The sequence below is a fragment of the Panthera tigris genome, chromosome A2 (assembly GCF_018350195.1).
Source record: "Panthera tigris isolate Pti1 chromosome A2, P.tigris_Pti1_mat1.1, whole genome shotgun sequence".
Taxonomy (NCBI): Eukaryota; Metazoa; Chordata; class Mammalia; order Carnivora; family Felidae; genus Panthera; species Panthera tigris.
Genome location: NC_056661.1, coordinates 51,540,856 through 51,564,504, shown reverse-complemented (window position 1 = coordinate 51,564,504; position 23,649 = coordinate 51,540,856). Strand labels below are relative to the sequence as shown.

General features: G+C 52.4%; 1 protein-coding gene across 3 annotated transcripts in view; it reads left to right on the top strand.

Moving 5' to 3' along the window:
- The window catches only part of ATP2B2 (ATPase plasma membrane Ca2+ transporting 2), a 116,696-nt gene that overhangs the window by 31,951 nt on the left and 61,096 nt on the right, over positions 1-23,649 (top strand). For all 3 annotated transcript variants that reach the window (XM_042979511.1, XM_042979510.1, XM_042979512.1), the window contains exons 2-4: positions 7,147-7,344; positions 13,247-13,504; positions 14,509-14,634. In XM_042979511.1, coding sequence (XP_042835445.1) covers positions 7,147-7,344; positions 13,247-13,504; positions 14,509-14,634 — 582 coding nt within the window. The remainder of the gene's footprint in view (positions 1-7,146; positions 7,345-13,246; positions 13,505-14,508; positions 14,635-23,649) is intronic.

The window sequence follows — 23,649 nt, the reverse complement described above, 5'->3', positions numbered from 1 at the left end:
GTGTGTTCCCTCCCCACAGTGACCCTGTGAGACGAGTGCTGTCCTCATCCCCAAGTTACACACCAGGAAACCAAGGCCCAGACCGGGGAGGTCACCTGCCCAAGGTCACGGAGCTCAGAAGTAGCCTTGGGCAAAGCTCAAACTCCGGTCTTTCCTACCATTTCACCATTTTGTCTTGAGCATTGTGAAGTCCCAAACATCTCAGCAGTGATGTCTTTGTAAGCGGCCCACTCTCCCTGGCCTCTGACAGGGTGGGAGCATGTGAAGGCCCCCTCCTACGTGAAGCTCCAGGCCACTCACGTGCACACGGACACAGCCACACCCTCGAGTGCACGCATACCTGCACAGACAGCCTCTCTCACATACTAAGTCACACACCTGCCTTCTGGGTACATTCCCCAGTTTGTACTGTCTTCCCTTTTTTTAAATGCACGCAAGAGCCATGAAGCCCCCTTTGACCTTCCTGGGGAAGCACTCACAATTTGTTTCATCTGAAATTTACTAAGCACCCCACAGCTGACAGATCAGGCCTGTGTGAGCCAGTGACTTATGTCAGCTTAATCAGGTTAAGATCGCTGTGGGGCATTTGTTCTGGGCAGACGCAGCCCACCCCTAACTAGATCAGGCTGGAGGAGGGCACGTGTGACCCCTGGACTCTGTGACAAGGGGCCTGACTCAGTCGCCATCCCAGCAGAAGGACTTTGTGCCTCAGTGTACATTCCTGCATAATGGGGTGACCCCAATAGAGGAGGAAGAATGTCACAGTTCACAAAGCACTGTCAGAGCCTGGTTCTGTTTCATCCTCAAGTGAAACAACCTGAGGGCCCCCAGAGAGGGTAAGTAACCTACTCAGGGTCACACAGCAAGTGAAGAGGCATCCAAACCAAGTCTCGGGACCTAGGTAGGGGTGTGGCGTGGCTGCAGTGGTGGGTCTCAGACAGTCTCAGACAGCAGCCATGCTGACAGAAACATCCAGGAGGCACATTCCAGGCCGAGAGTGATGGTAATGCTGATAGTGTGGTAGTTAGTAGTAACAACTGCATCTATGATTTATGAGGGCCAATATATGCCAAGCACCGGCATCTGGGGGGGGCAGTTTGTTTTTGCACTAACGCTGAGCAGCAGATGGAGAGTTACTTTCTCCTTGAAATCATTTGCTCAGACAGCAGGCAGGTTCACTCAGCCAGGCAATGCCCCCCAAATATCAGCCAAATTCAGTGGCAGCATTCATTATGGCTACCTTCCTGGGGTTGAAAAAGTTCTCTGGCATCCCTCTGCGGGGAACAAGGATGCTCAGCCTTGTGGGGGTCTCAGAGCAGGGAAGAAGAGGTCAGAGGTCATCCAGATGGCTTGCCAACTCTCACCCTGAGCCCCTCCCAATGGCCAAAGCCCCCTACTTTTCACAGAGCCCAGCTGGTTGGCATGAGGAGTTTCACGTCAGTGTCCCCCACACAGGAAAAGCAGAGCCCAGCCCCCAATTACCAGGGCCAAAAGTAAGTCATATGTGACATGCCCCCATTCCTTCATCTTGCCCCTTCCTTCTGACCTCTGAATCCCTGCACCTGTGCCTACCTCAACACTCCCTTTTTTCCTACTTGATTACGCATGTCCTACAAGCAGAGCAGCTTGTAAAAGTTTGTCTCATACAGAAAGATTTTTAATGACTTTCGTGAGGAAATTCAGACAAAGGGAAGAAAGGAGAAGTAAGATGATGATTTACAGGCACAACAGGTACCACTGAGTCCTCCATGCAGCTCTAAGAAGTGAACTGTAAATTCAGTGCTGAGCTAACAGGCAGGCAAGGGAAAGAGGGCAACAAGATGAGTTCCGCTATCCATTAGATAGCCCCGCCCCGGCACTCCAAGGCCTGCTCAATGAGGACCCCGTGTGGCACCAAAAAGATGTGTCCTCTCCCTTGGAGACCATCTGCCCCCTCTCCTGAAGGGCAAACGGGAGATGCTTCAGCCACATTGGCCTTTCCCAAGCCCTTTGGGGTTTCTTCTGCCTTCGCCAACCCTCTTACCCTACCCAGACCCTTTCACCTGATTAGCCCCCACTCTTTCTTCTGAGCTCACCCAATTACACTTCCTTCAGGAAACCCTTCCTGGCACCAGAGTCCCCAACATGTAAAGCAATGTTTGGCTTATAGTAGGTGCTCAATAAATATTTGTCGATTAATTAAATAAGCAAGTGGAAGATTGGATACACGCCATCTAATAGGATCCTAACTACTTTCTCTACCTTCAGAGGGGCCGGGGGGGAATTCGGGCCTCTTTAGAGAAAAGACTCCTGAGTCGCTGGGGGCCTGGCATCTAGTGACAGGACACCATGGCGGGTTGTCCAGCCTCTGGGTGTGTTTCCCTTTCCTTCCTCCCTAGACATCCATCCACTTCAGCCCACTGGTGACAAAGTCCTTCCCTCTAAGGAAACCAGGATCCCTTCCTGCACTCACTCTTCCTGGTCCCCAGCTCTGCGCTAGGTCCAGGCGATGCAAAGACTTCCTCTGCTCCTGGAAGAACTTAAGCTGGTTCTCACTGTCCCCCTGAGCTTTCCTTAACAGGAAACATGTCCGCCAGCCAAGATGAGGCCAATGTTTGGGTCAGAGAGCTCTCATCCACAGGTTCCAGCTCCCTGAGGTCCACGCACACATCCTTGCTGAGCTAGACATCCGGATTTTTATGTGGAAGTACCTGAGTTTTTAATGCTGGCAACAAATTATCATTTATTTTATTTTATTTATTTTTGAGAGAGAGAGAGAGCACACGCGTGCAAGCAGGGGAGGGGCAGAGAGAGAGAAAGAGAGAAAGTCCCAAGCAGGCTCCACACTGTCAGCCTGGAGCCCAATGCGGGGCTCAGTCCCACAAATCATGAGATCATGACCTGAGTGGAAACCAAGAGTCAGATGCTCAATCGACTGAGTCACCCAGGCGCCCCTATCACTTTTTTAACACTGTGCAAGTGTGCAGCTGACCAAACAAGACCTCTCTCATGGCCTGAGGCTGCCATTTGCGGGACTCAGGGCTGGGCCTGAAAGAGCTAAGGAGAGAGAAAGGCAATCCACATAGAGGAATGAGGATTAGCAGGGGCATGGGCTTAGAGGCTGGGAACAAATCCAGTTGTGTCCAGGACAGCGGGATAGAAATGAAGCTTGGCACAAAGGTTATTCTAATATCCAATGATAGCAAACAGCCATTGCAGCAAATAATTGCTGTACAACCCAAGCTTCCCATGCTCTGTGCTTGGCTTTCTCCTATTACGTGATTAATAGAACACACAAATTCCGATTCCAATAGAAGAATTTGTACAAGTGATGGAGGCTTTTTACTGTGAAGGCACAATTGCTACGCCCGTACAATTTTGCACACATTCTTCTCTGCATGGCTCACCACAGTCTACGAGTTACTTTGCTCCCATTTTATTGATGAGGACACTGAGTCCCCTAGGGATGAGATAAATGGCCCAAGTTCATCCACAAACCTGACTCCTCACTCTGTCCTCTGCCTCTTGTGAAAAAAAAGAAATTCACATTAGAAACCCACAACCCCACACAGCTTCTGACATCAATGCCCAGGCACTGTGTTTCTGAATTTTCAAGGCCTTGTTGGCTTTGTCCAGCGATACTTGACACAGAATGTTAATTTTTAATATGCTAAATGGTGAGATGCTCTTTAATCTAAATTGAATCTCCAGCACCATTCATCTCTCACATCACCTTCTGTTGTTTCTGCTCCCCAAAATAGGCATGTTCATTTTCAGCCAGAAGGCAGGGAAACTATGAGATTCCACTCCTGGGGAAAACATGATAGGTGGATTAGACAGTGGGAGGTCCCACCTGTATGTCCTCAAAACCACTGTCTTTGGATACAAGGTATCAGAGCCACCAGCCCCTATCCTTCCGTCAGGCCAATCCTTCATGTCACCTATGGGGAAACTGAGGCCCCGAGAGGATAAGTGGCTTGTCTGCAGTCATATAGCCCTTCTGCTGTTCCTGTCCTCACATTGACCATCTTACTGATCTCCTCCCCATCTTACTGAAATGCCACCTGTCCAAAGTCTTCCTCCTCCGGCAGGCCATAATTATCACACACACCACCTAAAACTGAGCGACACTAACCAATACCCTCACCCAGTGCCAGGCACAGCACCGGGCACCTTACGCGAGACATCCTGCCAAAGGCCCGCCCAACCCTGTGAAGTAGGCCCTGCAGTTACTCACGTTTTACAGATGAGGAAACTGAGGCACTGAGAGGCGATGCCTCTTGCCGAAAGTCACTCAGACCTGGCATCTGAACCTATAACATCTGAGTTCAAGCCCATCTGAGTTCCTGGGGCTGGGTATCCCCATCTCCAGCTCAGCCCACCTTCTTCCCCTAAGAGGAAGAGGGTGAGCAAGATGTCATGGCCACCATCTGTCATCTCAGTCACCCTATGTGAGCACCTCAACACCCAAGGTTCCCATCTTGGGTTTATATACTAGGGTGTTTGTTGTGTGGAAACTGCCTAGAGATTTCTAAATGGGACTGGCCCTACAGAACACACAAATATTTTTATTCTGTGAGCTGTTATTTCTAAAAAACAGAGGAGACCTCAGAACCTGCAGGGAGCAGAGCAGGGCAGGGTGTAGTGCTGGGGAGTGGCGGAAGCCCGGGAAAGATGAGGAAGAGACAGGGAGGCTGTTCTATTCTGGCGCCTCCCTGCTCCTCCCCTCACCCCAGTCCATAGCCTTGGGGGTTTCACACCAGCAACCCCAGGGCTGAATCTAGCTCACAGATACATCATATTTCATCCTGGGCTATTTTTAATGGGAAGATTTTATGTCAAATTTCAGGTGTCCAGCTTCCCTTGGAAGACTGACAGATCTACCTCATTGGTTCCACATTCTCCCACAAGAGCTAAGACATAATTTCCCCCTTTAAAATGACTGAGATTCTTCATGTTGCCCCAGTCCCCACTACTCCCTGTTGCCCCCCACCCACCTACTTCACTCATTCACAAAAGCTGCTCAGCCCCATGGCTCTGCAGATTTGCAACCCCCTGCCCTGTGCTCTGTCCCAGGACCCAAGATCTCAAAGCCAGTCCCATGAATCCCCAGATGAAAGAACCCCTGAGCTATGACCAGACTCCCAGAACTGGGGAATACCCAAATTTTCAACTGGTCACACTCCAGAACGTTTGAATCACAGACCCTCAGAAGATTCAAAGACTCACTCTCTGTGAATCAATCAGGACAGGCCTAGGAGATAGACTGGCCCCAATTTTGCTAAGCTGCTTCTTAGTGAAGCCCTTATTTATACCAAACATATGAAGAGTTGTGAATAGACCCCAGCAGGACCACTTCAGGAACCTTGGAACCTGTGGGATCCTTAGGACCCACCCATCCTACTGAACTCCCCTATTATCAAGACTGAGGCTCAGAAAAAGGAACTGACTGGTCAAAGCCCAGCAAACTGCCATAACAGGCCAGTATTGACTGGTCATAGCCCTTTCCCTCCGAGGCCCCACCACTATCCCCAGTTCTCCTTTCTTCCCTTTACCAAATCCCACTCCCAGGAAAAAGCCTGAAACTCATTCACACCATGGTGTCCAGAACTGATGATGGCTTCCCTGTCCCAGGGAATCTAAAGGAATTGGAGTTTTTATTTCAAGGAATGAAGCCCAAGTGGAATGATTTCAAATGTTAACTATGGGTAGAATTGGACAATTCTTGTCCACACCTTGGAGCGAATGAATTTGGGAGGGGACTTGCAGACAAGCAAACGGAGCAGGGAGGAGGGACGTGGAAGGCACACCCGATCAAACATGTGGCAGGAGGTACACACAAGCCACGCCAGCAGAGGACTGGCCTGATTTGGTTGGGAGGGGGCCAGGTAGTGAAAATGTGGCCGCAAGCATGGCTTGGGGGTCCGATCAAGAGGCCAGAGAGCCAAGCTGAGAAGCATGGACTTTATTCTGGAGGTAGTGCAGAGCCTCCAAAGATTGCTGAGCAGGGAGTAAGGATCGGATTGGTGAGGCAGGGAAAATTGTCTGGAAGTGAAGAAACAGTGGGTTGGAAGCGGGCCGCTATGTCCCGGCCCTGCATGATGAGGACTGCACTTCACCCCCATGGTCCATGAGACAGGCCACTAGCCTCCACTGAGTGTATGCCACACCCCAGGCACCGCTTGACCACGTCTTGTGTGTCCCCTGGGAAGTCAGCACTTCCGGCAGGGTGCTCTGTTTGTGTCTCTCACTGCTCTGTCCCAGTGTCTGGAACAGTGCTGGACACATAGTAGGTGCTCAACAAACACTGACCTAACGAATTCTGTCCTGAGATGCTCACAACCACTCATGGGCTACGTACAGTCGTCATCCCCGTCACAGAGGAGGACACTGAGGCTCAGAGCTGGAGGCACAGGCTGGGATTCACACCCAAGGCAGGGGTCTCCAAGTGTGTGCTCGATGAAGAGATTGGGAGGAAATGCAAAGCAGGCACACGGGTGTGGTGGGGGGTGGGCCTGGTGGTGTGTATGTGCTTTCTGTCGCCCCCATAACAAATGGCTACAGACTGGGTGGCTTTGGGCAAGAGCAATTTATTCTCTCACAGTTCTGGAGACCGGAAGTCTGGAAATCAGGTGTCGGCAGGGCCATGCGGACTCCAAAGGCTCTAGGGGACATTCCCATCCTTGCTTCTTTGGGCGTCTTCGTGGCTCTGGCGTTCCTTGGCTAGTGGCTGCATCCTGCCATCTCTGCCTCCATCTTCGCTTGGCCTGTGCCCTCTGGGTCTGTGTCTTCTCCCTCCATCACGTATGAAGACACTTAACACTGGGTTTAGGCCAAGATCCTTAACTATATCAGCAGAGACCGTTTTCCTTATTTCCAAATAAGGTCACCTTCATAGTTTCCATGGATTAGGATGCGGAAATATCATTTTGTGGGGGACCACTCTTCACCCCACTTCATGGTGTCTCTGGCATTTCACAGGAGCCCACTCTGGGCCTGGCGCGAGTGCTGGGTGCCTGGCTGGTGCCTGCAAGTTTTCTGCTTTGTTTCCACCACCCCACCCCCACCCCCCGCTCTGTGCTTCCCCATGGGGCCAGCCCCATTCAGGATGATTCCCGGGAAGCTGAGTGTCTCTCCCAGGCCAACCTTCCTGCACTCTGTCCACAGGTTTGCCGGGCACCGCTCCAGATCTGGAAAAGAGAAAGCAGATTTTTGGGCAAAACTTTATACCTCCAAAGAAGCCAAAAACCTTCCTGCAGCTGGTGTGGGAGGCACTGCAAGATGTGACACTGATCATCCTGGAAATCGCGGCCATCATCTCCCTGGGGCTGTCCTTTTACCACCCGCCTGGAGAGAACAATGAAGGTAAGACTCCAGCGCCCCACCCTGTACCAAACGTGCACCTGCGGGTACCCGGGACTCAGCCACGGAAATTGAGGCCCAGGGGACAGGGCCCCACCCACAGCCCCCGGTCCCCAGTTTTTCCATGTGCAAGATGCAAGGATTGCACCAACAGTGAAAGGAACTACAGTGAGCATTTATTGAGCACTTACAGTGTGCCGAGCTCTGAGCTCGGATGTCATCTTCCTAAATCCCCATGAGGTAAGGGCCATGATTAGGTGCATTTTAAAGATGAGGAAAACAAGGAACAGAGATGGGCATTAACTCACTCGAGGTCACCGAGTGGGTGCTGGACCTGCTACCACCATGGGTGTGACGGCCCCAGGCTTCCTCCTCCCAGTTTCCCTCGTAGGTCTCATCCTTCATGCGTGCGAGAGACTCAGTATCCACGCTATTCCTCCTCTTTCACATTCCTATCCCAGAGTTGGTTCACTATCACCCACACACTTGTGAGGCTGACGCCGAACATGTTTTCCCACGTGAGGAGTCCTGGTCTTGAGAGGGCCTCCCAAAATCTGTCCCTGAGTTCTGACTGGGGACACTGCTCCGTTGACGGAGGAAGCACCACCCACTCATCCAGGGAGGGTTGTGGAGCAGACCTTCTCTTGTCAAAGTCAGAACTTAGGAGTCCTAATGGAGAACTTCAACTTTCCCTCATCTTTTCATTCCAGAAAGTGAGCACCTGCTAACAGCTAGTGCTTTATCAACTCAATGACTCTTTCCTTTATGATGACACAGTCTTTCAAACCTATGTCACATTACAGATAGATAGATAGATAGAGAGATAGATAGATAGACAGACACATACTATGGGATCACGTAAGATATATTGTTTTGTTAGATTTTTACAATCTGATTTTTCATTAGTAGGATGTTATAAACACTTGTTATTATTTATGATTCGACATTTTCCTAGTGAATGTGCTACATCAACAGATAATCCTACTATGTTCATTGCTTCAAGCAAGGAAATAAAAAGTGAATAGCTTATAAGAAATAACCATTATGGGCCTCATTTCCCAGATGAGGAGGTGGTCTCTGAAATTCCTTGAACACCTGTCCCCTCACCCCATCCAAAGCCAGAGTTGCCCAAGTCTATTAGTTGCCCAAGTCTAATGACCAACTTAGTTGCCCAAGTCTACTAGTTGCCCAAGTCTAATGACCAACTCTTAGGCCAACTACCTCAATTTTATGCATAATATTACTAAGTTGCTTTTTATCCTGTGTGACTCTTCCCAGAAAGGGTTTAAAGACACAAGAAGGGCACATCTCACAAGATGAAGTTGAACAGAAAAGACAGGAAAGGAATGGAAGCAAATAAACCAACCATATTTCCTGCCATGACTGAGATTTAAATTTGACTTTAAGCTTCCTGGATGCCAAGGCAGAAAGGGAATTAGGATGACTTTCTTAGCTCAGGCTATCAACAAGGCAGGAAAACAGTTTCTTTGGTTGGTAGCGTGTCCCCTGACAGTGAATTCTGGGATGAACTTTCACATAGGGCCTTATAAGAGATGCATATCGGGCAACAATCTTTGCAGGAGTTTCACAGAAAATGTAGAAGGCTACACATGGCTACTGGATTGAATAAGCCTTGAACTCAGCTAAAGGTGCAACACACAACCATAATAATAATGATCATTCTTCTAACTATTTGTGTAGCCGGCACTAGTTGGGAGCATTTACAGTAGAAGTTCATTTGATCTTCACAAGAACCCTGTGGGTAGGTGCTGTTATCATCCGGGAGCCAAGGCCCTGAGATAGTAAATGACTCTCTAGGTCACACTCTAGGAAGCAGCAGAAGCATGACTCAGACCCAGACGTTCTGGCTTCCGAGCCCACGCTCTATCACTCAGCTGCATTTCCTCAGGAAGGGACAGGACTGAGTCAATGCCCCCCAGGTAAATGGCTTCCTGTGACCCAGTTTAGTGCAAGATAGAGAAGTCAGAGGGCAGATGGTAGAGGGGGGTCCCCGTGAGAGCACGGATTAACTCCAAGTGCATGCCAGGAGGAGCCTTCCCACACACAGCCCCCCAAACAGAGGGCTGCCCTTCCCTTCTAGAGACATGGAAACCAAGGCCCAGAGAGGGGAAGAACCTACCCAAGGTCACACAGCTTGTTAGGCAGTAAGGCTCGACTTTCAATCCAGGTCTTCTAGTTCTTTCCACTGCCCCTCCCTACCTCTAGCTGAGACACTAGCTCAGGCCAGACCTGGGTGGATGAGGGCAGCCACTGCACATATCCCAGCACCAGAGAGTGAAGTTCCTGCACTCTGTGGCTATACGTTCTCCCCAATGCCCAGGCTCTGGCCTGAGCTCTGAGTTCTGGACCTTTCATGTTGCCAGGCCCACCACCCTGCCAAGTCAGACTCAAGCTTCATCAGTCGTGTCCAGAATGATGCTGGTGATGGGTTTACAAACCGTAGAGCCTTGCGGCACCCACCGCACTTTCCTGTTTGCTTCCTTGGCTCAGAGTCCTCCAGATACTTGGGGGAGGTCACACAGCATGTTCATGACAGAGCTGGGATTGACACACCAGTGTTCCCAACTCCCTGTTCCTGACAGCTCCCCTAGTGTCAGAGTGCCAGCAGAGTGACAGGCACATAGTAGGTGTTTAGAAAACGTTTGTGTCTCTTCTAGTTTCGAGGGCCCATATTTGATGCCGGGCCCTGGTAACCTTCTAGCAAGTCATTTTCCCATTTTACTGATGGACAAGAAGAGTAGGCCCAGAGAGGCCAAGAAGTTCCCTGAGGTCACACAGACAAAAGCCGAACCTTACAAAGCCTCAGGTCCAGGGAGAGCAGCTGCGGGCTGCTCAGAACCTGTTCCTGCCCCAGCCCAAGGGGCCCCAGAGGAGACCTCAGCAGGGTCTGCCAGTGCCCCCCTTCTTTCCATTTCCCCATCTCTTTTCCCTGATTGCATCTGGGGCAGCAGGAGTTGTTCCCAGGGTCCAGCAGTTCCTGGTAGCTGAAGGCCTAACCCAGCAATCCACAGCCCCACTCTGGCCCACCCAAGGCACAGAGTGACCATCAGACAGTTCTCGGAAGGAAGGAAAAACAAATGGGCTTTGGCCAGCAGAGTGCCCTCAAGGACCCAAAGGGCTCCTTGGTATGGAACCAGCAAAGGCAACAGGCAGGGTTGGGAGTCAAGGGAACAGAGTGTGAACCCTGCTCAGCTACCACCCCCTTGGCTTCCAGAAGCCAGTCCAGGGAGAGTAGCTGATGAAAAGGAGACCATTTATCTTGTACCCAACAGATGCCAGGCCCTTACTAGGCCCTGGGGTCACAAAGTCATCCCACATTACAGCTGTCCAAACTGAGACTCAGACAGACCAAGTCACTTACCCAAGGTCACACAGCAGAGCCAGGATTCAAAGTCAGTCTTTACAATTCCAGACCCCAAAGGCTTTCCATGGTCCTTGGTTATCTCTGAGTGTCCTAAATGCTGCAGTGACTGCTGTCATCTGTAAATGGGGGGGGGGGGGGGAACCAATGAAATACACAACAGGGAAAGAGTAGTCTTCCCATTTACAAAGCACGTAGCAGAGGCAGAGAGTAATAAAAGTCCCATAAAGCAAAGAACTGGGGCTCTGTATCTCAAGTCACTCCCCTGAAGCCCAAAAGAGCACATTTCCATGGATTGGGTTTCTGTTTAGAAAGGTTCACCTGTGTTTCCCAGGCTTTGGGGCTTCTGGTGTCATTCATGATGGTGGAGGGGTGCCCTTGTTTGCCTCCCCCGGTCATCGCAGCTGAACGCCAGCTGGACGCCTCCATAGCTTGGGGCTCCAGGCTCCATCCAAGGCTGGCTGTGAACTTGAATGCATTTAGGCACTCTGCACACCGGATGACAAAAAACAGCAGCTTTCACTCTTTGTTGGCTATGTGCTCAGGAGGGTGAGTGCTTTACGTAAAGGCTCTCCCTCTGTCCTCTCAGCCACCTTCGAGGGAGTGTCTGTCACCACCCCCATTTTACAAATGAGAAAACTGAGGCACAGTGGTTAAGTAGTCCGGTCATAGGCACCCAGCAGTGACTGAATCAAAGCTGGGATTCAAGCTCAAGGCTGGCCCAATGGCAGTTACTTTAGCATGATTATGATTATCATCAGCACTAAAGGCTGGTCCAGTTAAGCAGTTTAAGATTATTGCAAAAGTCTGAAATTTCAAAAGAAAAAAAGAGTGACATCGAGGACCTTGTGCAGTGATACGGTTGTTTACTAGTCTGCAGAGTGTGACTCGTTTGGTGAAAGCTGTGGAATTTTCTAGTGATACATACTGCTGGGCCACATGATTCTGTACCGTCCCAAGCTTAGGCCCACCAGCTAGCCTTGACCTCCACCCCTCCAGGGGCTGGAAAACATTCCCTGGTACCACTTGGCCTTCTGGTCATGTTGCTTCTGACCCTCTGGCTTCCCAGAAGCTCCTGCTGGGATCTCTCAAAACTGTTCTCTCTTCCTTGGGGCTGAAGTGGACTTCCAGACAGTTAGCCAAGGGTCTTTGGCAACGTGAGGCCAGCACATGGCAGAGGAGGCCACTGGGCTCAGGGACAGTAGGCAGACCAGACCCAGATTCCAGGCCTGGATTCAAACTCCAGATCTGTTGTATGACCCCAGGTGAGTTGCCAGCCCTCTCTGAACCACTTCTCTTGGTCAGCTTGAGAACTAAAGTGAATGCTTGGCACAAGTCACTTGTGAATGGTCCAGTCCCCTGCCCTCCCACCACGAAAGGGAAGCTCTCTGAGTTTTCCGGGGATGGATAGTCTGATGCTACTCGGGTCATTTTCCATAGAAAGGGCAGTTCACCACCTCCTGGTGGGGAAAAGGGGCTGGGCTAGTCCTGGCTGTCACACCTACCTTGGCTGTTCCCTCACCTCTCTGAGCCTTAGTTTCCTCATCTGTAAATGGAGGTAACTCTCCCTCTCTGGGTGCTTTGGGGGACACAGGAGGCAGGGTGCATGGAGGGGCTTGGAAAGACCCTAGGACCTAGTACTGCATGGGCAGGGCCTGAGGCTTTTGTATCAGATAGGCCTGCTTTTTTCTTCTTCGGTTCACATGGTGGGCCTGGCAGGCCTCAAGCAGTTTGGGGAACCAGACTGGGATGTTCAACAGTGCAAGAGTGTATGGGATGCACGGTCACTGTAGGACAGGTGAGCAGCCTACAGCCTAGAGGGTGACATCAAATCCAACCAGAGATGCGAAAGGGCTGTGTGCTAAGCTCTAGGTGGGGCTTTCACCTTCCTCTCCTGGAACCTGGAAGGAGGTCTCCGTGACTCCAGTTTTGCAGAGGAGGACACTGCAGCACAGAGAGGACGGTGAGTTACCCAGGATCACGCAGGGGCAGTGGCAGAATTAGAACCAGCTCGTTGGAGGTCGGGCCCGGCACCGTGGTTCCTGCCCTCCAGCCTGCTGTCTGCAGACCTGCCTCACAGTTGCTGGAAGAATGGAAAGAAAGCACGTCAGCCAAACTGCGCTCCAGACCCTGATCAATACTGACTGCCTTCGTCCTGTTACATCCTCACTTTTTCTCTTTCTTCATGAATCAGACCTGCTGGGTCTGTGCTGGAGCCACCATGGACCTTACCTCACTGAAGTTCAGCCCTCACAATAGGTCCCCCAGATAAAGAATATCCATCCCTTTTTACAGATCTGAAAACTGAGGTTCAAAGAGATGGAATCATTTGTCCAAGATCCCACCCCTAGAACCAACACAGGAAACCGAAGGGCTCACCACCCAGACACATTGGATAAATTGGATCGTGTTCATCTAATTGTCAACGTTTTTTACTTGGGGAGCTGGGATTTAAATCCAGGCCCGTGAGGCCCCTCCTGCCTGGCTGACCCCACCCTGCCTGCTTCCTTCTGCCCTCTGCAGGATGTGCGACGGCCCAGGGAGGGGCAGAGGATGAAGGGGAGGCGGAGGCGGGCTGGATCGAGGGGGCGGCCATCCTCCTCTCTGTCATCTGTGTGGTCCTGGTCACGGCCTTCAATGACTGGAGCAAAGAAAAGCAGTTCCGGGGCCTGCAGAGCCGCATTGAGCAGGAGCAGAAGTTCACCGTGGTTCGGGCTGGCCAGGTGGTCCAGATCCCTGTGGCCGAGATTGTGGTTGGGGACATCGCCCAGGTCAAATATGGTAAGCGTCCCAGCCACAGAGCCAGGTGCTAGAGCTAGAGTCTGGGCAGAGGCAGGACAGGACAGGCAGACCCAAAGAGGCTGGCCCAGGGAAGGGGGTTGGTTCCTGAAAGCTAATCCCAAGGTAGGATGTCTTCTGAGATCCTTTGGGAGGTAGAAGGCTACTTCTTGGAGGAGGTAGGATTCCAGAATCCATTGAAAGTCAGAAATGGCAGATACATGACACATGTGCTACCACTCTCAAAACCTCCACCTGTAACAGACATTACTAATCAATCACAATTCAAAGCCTAGATACAGAAGCCTTCTCAACATAATGCTCCAAGGACCACTGACACTCAGAATGGGTTTATGAGACAAAATCCCTTTCCCATCTATAATTGGGCTGTTGATGGATGGTTGTTGGGATATAGAGGGTGTTGTAGGGAGTGGACGTGGATGGGCCTGTGATACTACCGTGGAGAGAGTGGTCAGGCTGGCTGGTGCCAAAGGGGGTATAGGTGAGATATGTCCTGGGTAAGCAGAGGCAGACGATGGGGAAGAGATTGGAGTTCCCTCTTCACTCCACCTTAGGAGGCTTGGTTTCCTCTGATAAAGTGACCTGTCATAGGGTCTCCTCAGCCTAGCCAAGACAGACTAGTCCCTCCTAGAAGAATTTCCCAAACCGTAGTTGAGACCAGAGAATGAATCATTGAGAAAACTGGACCCCAAATCCACACCAGGCCAAGAGAAGCACTTTATAAACAGAAGTACAAGCCCACTTGAGCTAGGATTGTTCTTGGGCCCAGCCTCAGCCCTCCAGGCCTTGTGCCATTCACCTTGGCTCCAGTCTTCAGCTGCCTATTGGCCTGTGATGAGTGCCATCTTGGTTCCAACACCCTGGGAGCTCTAGGCAGCTGGTCCCCAATGGTGAACTTGACCTTGCAAACACACCTTCAAAGGAATGTTCCTAGACCCTCCAGCCACCTGAGACCCTGCCAACTCGATTGCCCTTCCTACCACCAGGTGACCTTCTCCCTGCTGACGGCCTCTTCATCCAGGGCAATGACCTCAAAATCGACGAAAGCTCCCTGACGGGAGAGTCTGACCAGGTGCGCAAGTCCGTGGACAAGGACCCCATGCTGCTGTCAGGTGAGATGTGGCCCAATGGTGGGTCACTCCCATTGCCAGTTCCTGCCTCTATGCTGTGGGGGGCACCTGTGTCCCCTTCATGAGGCTGGAAGTTCTCAAAGACTTTGTTCCTTGGCTTCAGATCTCCAGCCAGCTCAGCCCCAAATGACAACTCCCTCCCTTTCCCCCCAACAACCGTACTTTGAGCCTACTGTGTACTTAGCACTGCTCCAGGCCCTGGGGATAGTGCAGTAAAGAAAATCGACAGACAATCCCTGCCTTCATAGAACTTACTTTCTAGTGACTTGGTCTTCTGAAAAGTCAAACGCCAGAGGCTGTTCTTATCAGGGATAGGGAAGGATCGATCAGGTGACAGTTATGTTGAATACCTACCATGTGCCAGACACTGGGCTGGGTACTTGGGATACAGCAATGAATGAGGCTGACAAATCCCCTCCCCTGAGAAGCTTGTGGTGCAGTGAGAAGCCCCAGACATTGTGAAAACTCCAGGAGGTGGTGGGTCTATGATGAAAATAAAGCAGAGCGATGGAAGGCAGGTGGCTGCGGGGGGTGGGGGGGCCATGTTTGAGGTGAGGTGTGAACGATGAGAGAGAGCTGGCCTAGTGACTATTTGTGGGGAACGTATACGAGGGAACAACAAGTGTAAAGGTCCTGACGCAGGAGGAAATTGAGTAAAATGGACGGGGTGGAGGGCCTCGATGCCACCTCTCGAAGAGTTAGTTTGGAAATGTTCTAAGTATGATGAGGGTCATCTGGAATAGTTTTAAGCAGTGAACTAGACACATTGCATTTGTAAAATCTCATTCTGGCTGCTGCAGGGGGCAAGAGAGGAGGTAGAGAGACCTTGCAGAGGTGAGGCACCTGCTGGATGAGACACTCCCTTCGAGGGGACACACAAAGGGTCTCATTGCTCAGCGCGGCTCAGGAAACATCCTCTGAGAAGCTGCCCTGGGCCAGGCCCCCACAATGATTCTGAGCCTCCTCCTGACCATAAGAGCCTCCAGCCTGTAGACTGCAAACAGCTCATTCTACAGTAGAGGAGTGAGAAGATGCGAGAAAGCCAGAAAAGGGACAGAACCACTTAAATTGGAATTGAGCTGGGTTTTAAAGGGTGAGTAGGAGCTCGCCAAGCAGAATTATAGAGGAAGGGCCTCAGAGCAGAAGCAAATGTGTGCAGAGACACAGAAGTCTGAAGGAATATGGGATGTCCTAACAATACGCAGAGGACAATCAGCATGTCTGCAGGGTAGGATGGGAGAAAGGAGTGAGAATCGGAGCTGGGGCATTTATTTATCCAGAACATACGTAACCAACATTTGTTAGGTAGCTCCTGTTTGCCAGTGGTTGGTGGGACAAGTAAGGTCCCTACCTTCCTGGAGCTTAAAATCTAGTAAAAAGAAACAGACAATAAAGGAACAAGCAAGCAAATATGTAAGATAATTTCAAATATTCAGATGACATTATACCACTGTAATGAGATAGAGGCTCTGAGAAAGGGGACAGGAATCTTTTTGGTCAGAGAAGGCCTGTCTGAGGAGGTTTCTTGTGAGCTGAAACCAGCACAGTGAGAAGAAATAACACTCCAGGTAGAGGGACAGGAAGTGCAAAGGCTCTGGGGACTAGGAGATCATATAAAGCCTTGAACTCCTTCTTGGAACTTAGGGCCACATCAGGGTTCATGTCACTGAGGCTCTGGTTCTGACCTCTGAGATAAAGTGGTTGATGGAGAGGCAATCATCCTTGGGAGAAGTGGCCTGGTGGGTCATCTGGATCAGCAGAAGTCAAGTGGAGGCACTAGGCCTGAATGGATGGGTGATGAAGGTTCCAGACAGTTTGAAGAAGGGAGAGGAGGGGTAGTTACCTCACAGGAGGCTAAGGAGATAAAATGTTCAGAATCACTGACTTGGTGCATCACAGACCAGCCAAGGAGATGGGCACAAGTACAGGGAGACTCTGGAAAAGACACAGACAGGGCAGAGATGGGATGGGAAGTCAGCTAGCCAGCCCAAGTCGAACCAACTGTTTGGGCCTTTACCTATACATCTAGCTGGAAGCCCAGGTAAATAGTATAGGCCCTGGGCCTCCAGATGTCACGAGACAGCAGCCAAGGTGTCTTGGGATGCCCCTGTGGGCAAGATACAGCAGGATGTGCTAGGGGCCAGGAGATTTGGGTGGGTTTGTGCTGATTGATGGGTTGCTGGTAGTCCAGTGGGAGGTTTCTGGGCTTCTCTGGAGCTCTATCCTGTTTCAGCATGGAAAGTATGCCTGTCAACTTTGCAGAGACCATGCATGAAGTGCAGGGGGATGGCAAAAAGAAAGCAAGAGTCAGGACCCACCAAGAATGCCAGAGCGCAGGGTGAGCTTGACTGTGAACTGTAGTGCTGACATTCTGAAACATATCTGCATGGGGCTGGGACGGCCGAATGATTCACGCAGGCTCACGGGGAATGGGGGGGTGAGAAGAGGGTATAGGCAACCCTACAGAAAGCAGTCTACAGAAAGAGAAATTCTGTAACGAAACCATTCTAGGACAAAAGAGGCTGCCTGGCAGGTAGTGAGTTCCTGGTCACGGTTTGTGTGTAAGCAGGCCTGGACAGGCTGTGGGGTGTTGGGGGTGTTGTGGAGTGGACCCAAGCACCGAATGGGCACTGCATTCAATGCCCTCCCAGGCCTGAGAGTCACAGATTCATCACACCCATCCTCACCTTGTACCTCTGCTACAGGTGCACCTTGCTTTGTTCCCTCTGCCCTGCCCCTGCTGAGGTTGCTCCCCACTCTTAGATGGCCCTCTCCCTTCCTTGTTACACATTTAACTCCTGTTCATCTGCTCAGGCTCCACCCCCTCCAAGAAGCCTTCTCTACCCACCACTGCCCGTGGGCAGTCACCCCCATACAGCATGGCACTCACACACATTTCAGCCCATGACACCCACACTGTGCTTGGCCCTTTCGAGCACAGCCCCGTCATGTTGACCGAGTCTCTCACTGTGCAAACCATCTCAGATAAGGTAAAGAGTAAAATTCTTCCAGTTCTGCCTCCCAAAGAGATCTAATGATGTCACTCTTACGGGCCCCTTCCATCCTTGGCCGTATGCAGATAAACACACACCATCACCATTTGGATGCCCTTCTTCGTGGATCCTCTCTCCCAGATAGGTCCAGCAGCCAGGAACCCTGGCGTGAGGCTACCAGGAGGTCATGCCCCGCCCATCCATGGGTCCACATGGCGTGGGGGCTCAAGCACTGTCTGCCAGAGAGAGGAAAAAGGCTGGGGCTCTTGTAGAAAAAGCTGGGTGGGGCTGGACTGAGCCAGATCTGGGCTTTGGAATGAACTCACTGTGTGGCCTTGGGCCATGTCGCTCCACTTCTCTTGATCCATGAGGACAGTAGGGATGTTCTGGTGTGTGATGTAGGCAAAGCCCCTGCCTAGCCCAGTGCTAGCTGAGGGATGCCCACAACGGGTTGGTTCCCTTCCCTATTCCTCAGATGGAGCCTGGACTTGGGAGTGAAACAGGTCTGGGTTCAAATCCCCACTGCTCTCATTTGCTAGGAGCCCCTGGACAAGCTTCTTACCCTTTCGGAACCTCCATTTCCTTGCTTATAAAATGGGTTGACCCCAGCTCATGAGTCTTCTTTCATCTTGACTATCTCCCCCTTCCTCCTCTCTGAGATCTGCCCCATCCAGCTCCTCCCCACCTTCAGCCTGCATGAGCCTGCCTCCTCCAGGGGATTTTCCTCGATTGTTCTGAACTCTGGAGAACTGCCATTTGGATGCTCGTTTTTGTGCATGGACAGACACCTTGGACGCCTTCCCTGTGCCGGAAGGCCTTGTTGGGCCTTCCAGTTGAATGACCCCTGGGGAAGACAGGGACCTGGCTGGGGGCACCTGCAGGGTCCTCATGGTAGCTCAGAAACCCCCCTCATGGCATCTGGCACAGTGGTTCAACCTAGAGGAAGGCAAGGAACTCTCTGCTGCTGGGTCACTTGGCCCAGCCATGCCCAGCCTGTGACCCTGGACAGGTCTGTCCACCTCCCTGAGCCCCAATGTTGGGAGACCAGCTCTGTGCAGTGGGGGAGTTGGTCAAAGGCCCTTCCCCTCCCCCCCACCCCCTGCCTACCCCACAGGGCTGTTGTGGGGACCACATGCATGGATGGACGGGACTATCCTTTGCAAATGGTACAGGCGTGAGGTGCTGTGTGGTGGGGAGCAAGGACAGCGTTTGGAGGCAGAACACCCAGGTCCCAGACCTCTGTCAGCTCCACCTATGACCTCTGCCCCGCAGGTCCTCAGCCTCTCCATCTGACAAATGGGGACAGACCTGCCTTCAGAAAGACTCAGATGTCCCCAGTGTTCAGGCACAAAGAAAATCCAATAACGGCCTGGAGCTCGTCTCCCAAGATGGACAGGTAGACACAGGCCCGTGACTGAGGTGTCTTTGGGCCAGGCACGGTAGAATGCTTACGGGGCGCGAGCTCCCACCTCCATGGGGTCGGGCAGGGAGAGCGTGGGTGCCACACCAAGAGCATGACTACTTCTGGCTGCTGCCTGCAGAAGCACCCTGGCCCCAGTGTGGCTGCAGCTTCCTCTGTACAAGGGGAACCAGAAATCCAGCTTTCGTGTATGATCTCACAGTGTTCAACTGTTGGCAAGAAATTCCCATTTTTTAAAAGCCTGTGTGTGTGATCAAGCAACATATGGGTGAGCCCTGGAGTAAAAACTCTGACCTGGGCCTTTTTTTTTTTTTTTTTTTTTTTTTTTGTTTTGTTTTAGTTTTGTACTTTAAGATAATTTCCAACTTTCAGGAAAGTGGCAATACTGGTACAAAGAACACCTGAACGCCCTTCCTTCTGATTCAGCTGATGTTACCATTTTTGCCCCATTTGTTCTCAGGAGGCTCATCCTGTCTTGTGGTCGTGATGGCCCTTTGGCCCCTTCACACTTTATGTGTATCTCCTTTTTTTAATTTTTACCATTTATTTATTTTTGAGGGACAGAGAGAGACAGAGTGCAAATAGGAGGGGGGCAGAGAGAGAGGGAGACACAGAATCCAAAGCGGGCTCCAGGCTCTGAGCTGTCGGCACAGAGCCCGACGCGGGGCTCGAACCCATGAACTGTGAGGTCATGACCTAGCTGAAGTCGGACGCTCAACCGACTGAGCCACACAGGCACCCCACTTCATGTTTCTCTCCTAAGGAAAGGATATTTTCACACATAACCACAGCACAGCTAGCAATTCAGGAAACCCAACATTGATGTAATACCGTTAACTAATATTCTGTACGTATTCGTGTCCATCAACGGTCCCCACGGCATCCTCCTGGCTGGGACCCAGTGTAGGCCCTGTGAGGCGTCTAGATGTCCAGCCCCTTCCGCCTCCTTTGACACAACAGCTTCCGTTCATGGAACCCCGTGGTCTCTCATGCCCCCAGGTCATGAATCCCTGTGAGAGCCCCTTGGAAGCAGCGAAATAAATGAGAAATAAATACCTAGACTTGTGATTCGGCAGCCTTCCTGGAGATTCGCTGATCCCTAGAGAACTGTGGTCTCGTCTGGATTTACACCTGGGGAAACTGAGGCCCAGAGCAGGAGTGTAAAGCGCCACAGAAGGCAGGGCCAGAACAAGACCCCAGCCCTCCAGCCTCCTAGCCCCAAGCTCTTCCCGTAGCCTCTATGCACAAGCCCACCTCTGAGGACACTGTGACTTTATGACCCAGCAGCAAGGCCTGTTTGAGATGTCTATCGTAAATTCCATTGGGAAACCAGCGACCAGGCGCCATCTATGTGGCCGGGAAAGGGGCAGGAGCCAGGGGGCCGGGGCAGGGGGGGTGTCCCCAAAAGCAGCAGGGCCCAGCTCCAGCCAGGCCCATTGGCTCAGCCCCCTGCACGACCCCCCACCCACCTCCACCACCCCTGGAGCCAGAGCGTTAACAGCACGAAGTTGCCCAGGACATCGGCAGACCTTCTCAGGCCTGCTGCCCCACCCTGCCTGCCAAGCAGAAGGCCAGGCACGGAGAGCCAGACCTGCCGCCATTGCCGCCGCCTCCAGGGAGCCTAGGACGACACCGTGACTGCAGGAAGTCCCAGTCTGCTGCTCGGCCCGCGCTCTCTCCATTACACTACCCTGCCTCTTCTCCATGAGAGGCAGCGGGGTGTAGTGGATAGAGCACGGGTTCAAGTCCCGGCTCCACCGCTCACAGCTGTGTGACCCTGGGCCACCACTCCACCTCGATGAGCCAGAGAGGCCATGGGGAGGGGAGGGGCTTGGGGTTGTACTTGCACCAAAACCTACCTCACAGGGCTGTTGTGAGGAGGACAGTCTTGTGGGCGCTGAAATGCTTTGCAAACTGTCTAGTGCTCTGCAGGCATGTGTTATTACTGTTATTAACTGCGTTGATAACAATAATGATGAAGGAACTGCTCCTGGGCTGGGAACCGCATTGGCTTTGCTCGGAGCCTGTGCCTGGAGGCAGATGATAATTCCCAGAAAGGCCAGAAATGGCCTTTATCCTTTCTTCATATCTCTACCCCCAGAAAGAGACCTTTTAGGAGGTAAGACCTCTCTCCTCTCCTGTCCAGAAAGAGGCCTGGGAAGTCAGAGCCAGAAGAGCGAGAAGCCCTAGGTTTGAGCCCCCAGCTGTGCCCCATGTACCCATGTACCTCATGTACCCATGCCCTCATGTACCCATGAGGTACACCGTGCAACCTCAGTCAGTCATTTGCCCTCTCTGGGCGCAGAAGCCCCACTCTGTACAACTAGGCCCCTCCAGCTCTGCCACCAGAGGCTCAGTGCACCCCACTTGCCATTACATAAGGCTTCGGGACCGAGACAGCTGACATCTGGACGAGGCACAGTGGGGGCCATCTCCTGCTGCCCAGAGCCAGTCTGAAGCAGAGATGGCCTTTGAGCCAGCAGTTGGGAACGTTCTGGCCCACCCTCTGCTGCCTGTGTGGGGAGGAGATAAAGGTTCAGGTGGGACGGGACAGGCCATCTGGTTGGTGGAACACCCAGCATTCCCTGGGCCTGAGCTCCTTCTGTCGTGGACAGACGGCCGCTGGGTGGCTGACACAGTTTCCCCTCCATTCTCCTGCCTCCCACTTCACTACAGGCCTTCCCAGCGAGGTGGAAAGAACTGGCATGACACCCTCAGTCCACCCTGGCCCTCTCCCCCTAGGCTGAATGCGGGGATGACCTCTCCAGGCTGCTTCCCTGTCTGTAGAAATGGGGTGATGATGGTCGCTCACAGGGTGATTATGACAGCCAAGTGGAAAAAGCAGCTCAGACAGTATTTGCACAAGGGACTGCTCACTAAATACTAATTGTCTCCCTCCCTGCCCTGGAAATGCTTCCAGCGGCTCCCCCCTTGAACACCCAGCAGAGACCCAGCTCTGCAGCCCTCTCTCCACTCAGGCCATTACACCGTCCAGCTTCTCTCTTGCTCCTCCTCTCACGACCCTGAGCGGCTATCGTGCTATCCCACCTCTCCATCTTTGCCTGGGCTGTGCCCGCCCCCGCCCCCTGCCAGCCCACCGGGCCCTAGGTCTCTCTTGTCTTGCGTCGTTATTGATCTGTGTTCCTGTCTGCTCCCCTCACCCCAGCTGGACTGTGAGCTCCTGGAGGGCAGGGACCTCCCTTTGGACCCTGCTGGCGTTGTACCACATCTGTCCATCAAGTAAATGAGCATGGTGTGCACAGAAAGTGTCACACGTAGTCGGTCTGTCTGCACGAGCCTCTACTGGCCCATCCAAACCAAGATCCCAACTCCCAAGATAACAGCCTTTTAATGGAGGCTGCCCTACGCCACCCAGGAGTGGCCCTTGTCTCTCTGGGACCCTGGGTGCCCAGACTTCATCACTCGGAGGTGATGACCTAACATAGACCACCCATTTTACAAAGGACAGACCGAGGCCCAGAGGGGAGAGGGCTGGCCTCAGGTCACACAGGAAATCAGAAGTAGACACCAGACCAGTTCCCAGGTCCCACCCTCCCCTCAGCTCACGGCTCTCTCAATTTACCCACCCCCCGTGTTTGTGTATTCCAAGGGGCTCTGTGAGACCTACAGGAGGTGGAGGCTGCAAGATGATGGCAGAGGACCACAGACAGTGAGGTCCTGGTGCAAGGCTCTGCCGGGACCCCCAAACCTGAAGGGTTCTCACCTCCACCTCTCCCCAGAGACCCTGCCGTTTTCCTGTGGAAGATTTGGTCAACCTTGACCCATATGACGGTGGCTCCACCACAGCTGCGGCCCTTGGGGTTAAACATTGCCCTTTGTGGGGTAATCTGGGGCTGGGGTGTGATAGCTGAAGGGGGTGACCTGGTCCATTCAACTCCTCCTCTAGTAGGAGGGTGCAGCCAGCCCCTGGGAGGGGAGATGGACGGCCCAGTGCGGCGTGGGGATGAGTGCTAGGCAGAGATAAATCTGACCCTTTGCAAAACCATAAGGACAGTGTACGAAGGGTGTGGAGATTTTCCATAAATGTAACATGTACCCACCACAGAAAATGCACAGCAAGGAGACAGCAGTAAAAAGGGGCTGGAGTTTCCAACTATGAGCTGGGATCTGCTAAGAGGAGACTCACAGTCCGAACCTACAGCAAGTAGCTCGCAGCCTATGGGGGAGCCAGGCCTGGAAACATCCCCAGGGGAAACTGCAGGGGGTGGGGCAATCCAGAGGAGAGAGAAAAAGTCCCCTTGTGGGGATCAGGGAAGGCCACCTAAGAGGGACATTTGTCCCAAGCCAAGAGGAGGAGGTTTTGGACCAGAGGAGGGAGAATGCCACTTGGGGGGTGGTACCTGGGTGAGCAAAGGTGGGAGGCTGAACACAAATTTCCAGTCAGCTGCCCGCTCGCAGGGCAGAGGCCACAGGGCAGAATCGGAAGTCAAGGGTCTGGAGCAGGCTGGGGTCTCATCCAAAGCCTGCTGAGAGGTATTTGGATTTTGGAGATGATGTCAGGGGTGTCTGGGCTGGGAGACAGTGGTTAGAGCCGTGGCGGGGGGGACCACTGGGGCACAGGGG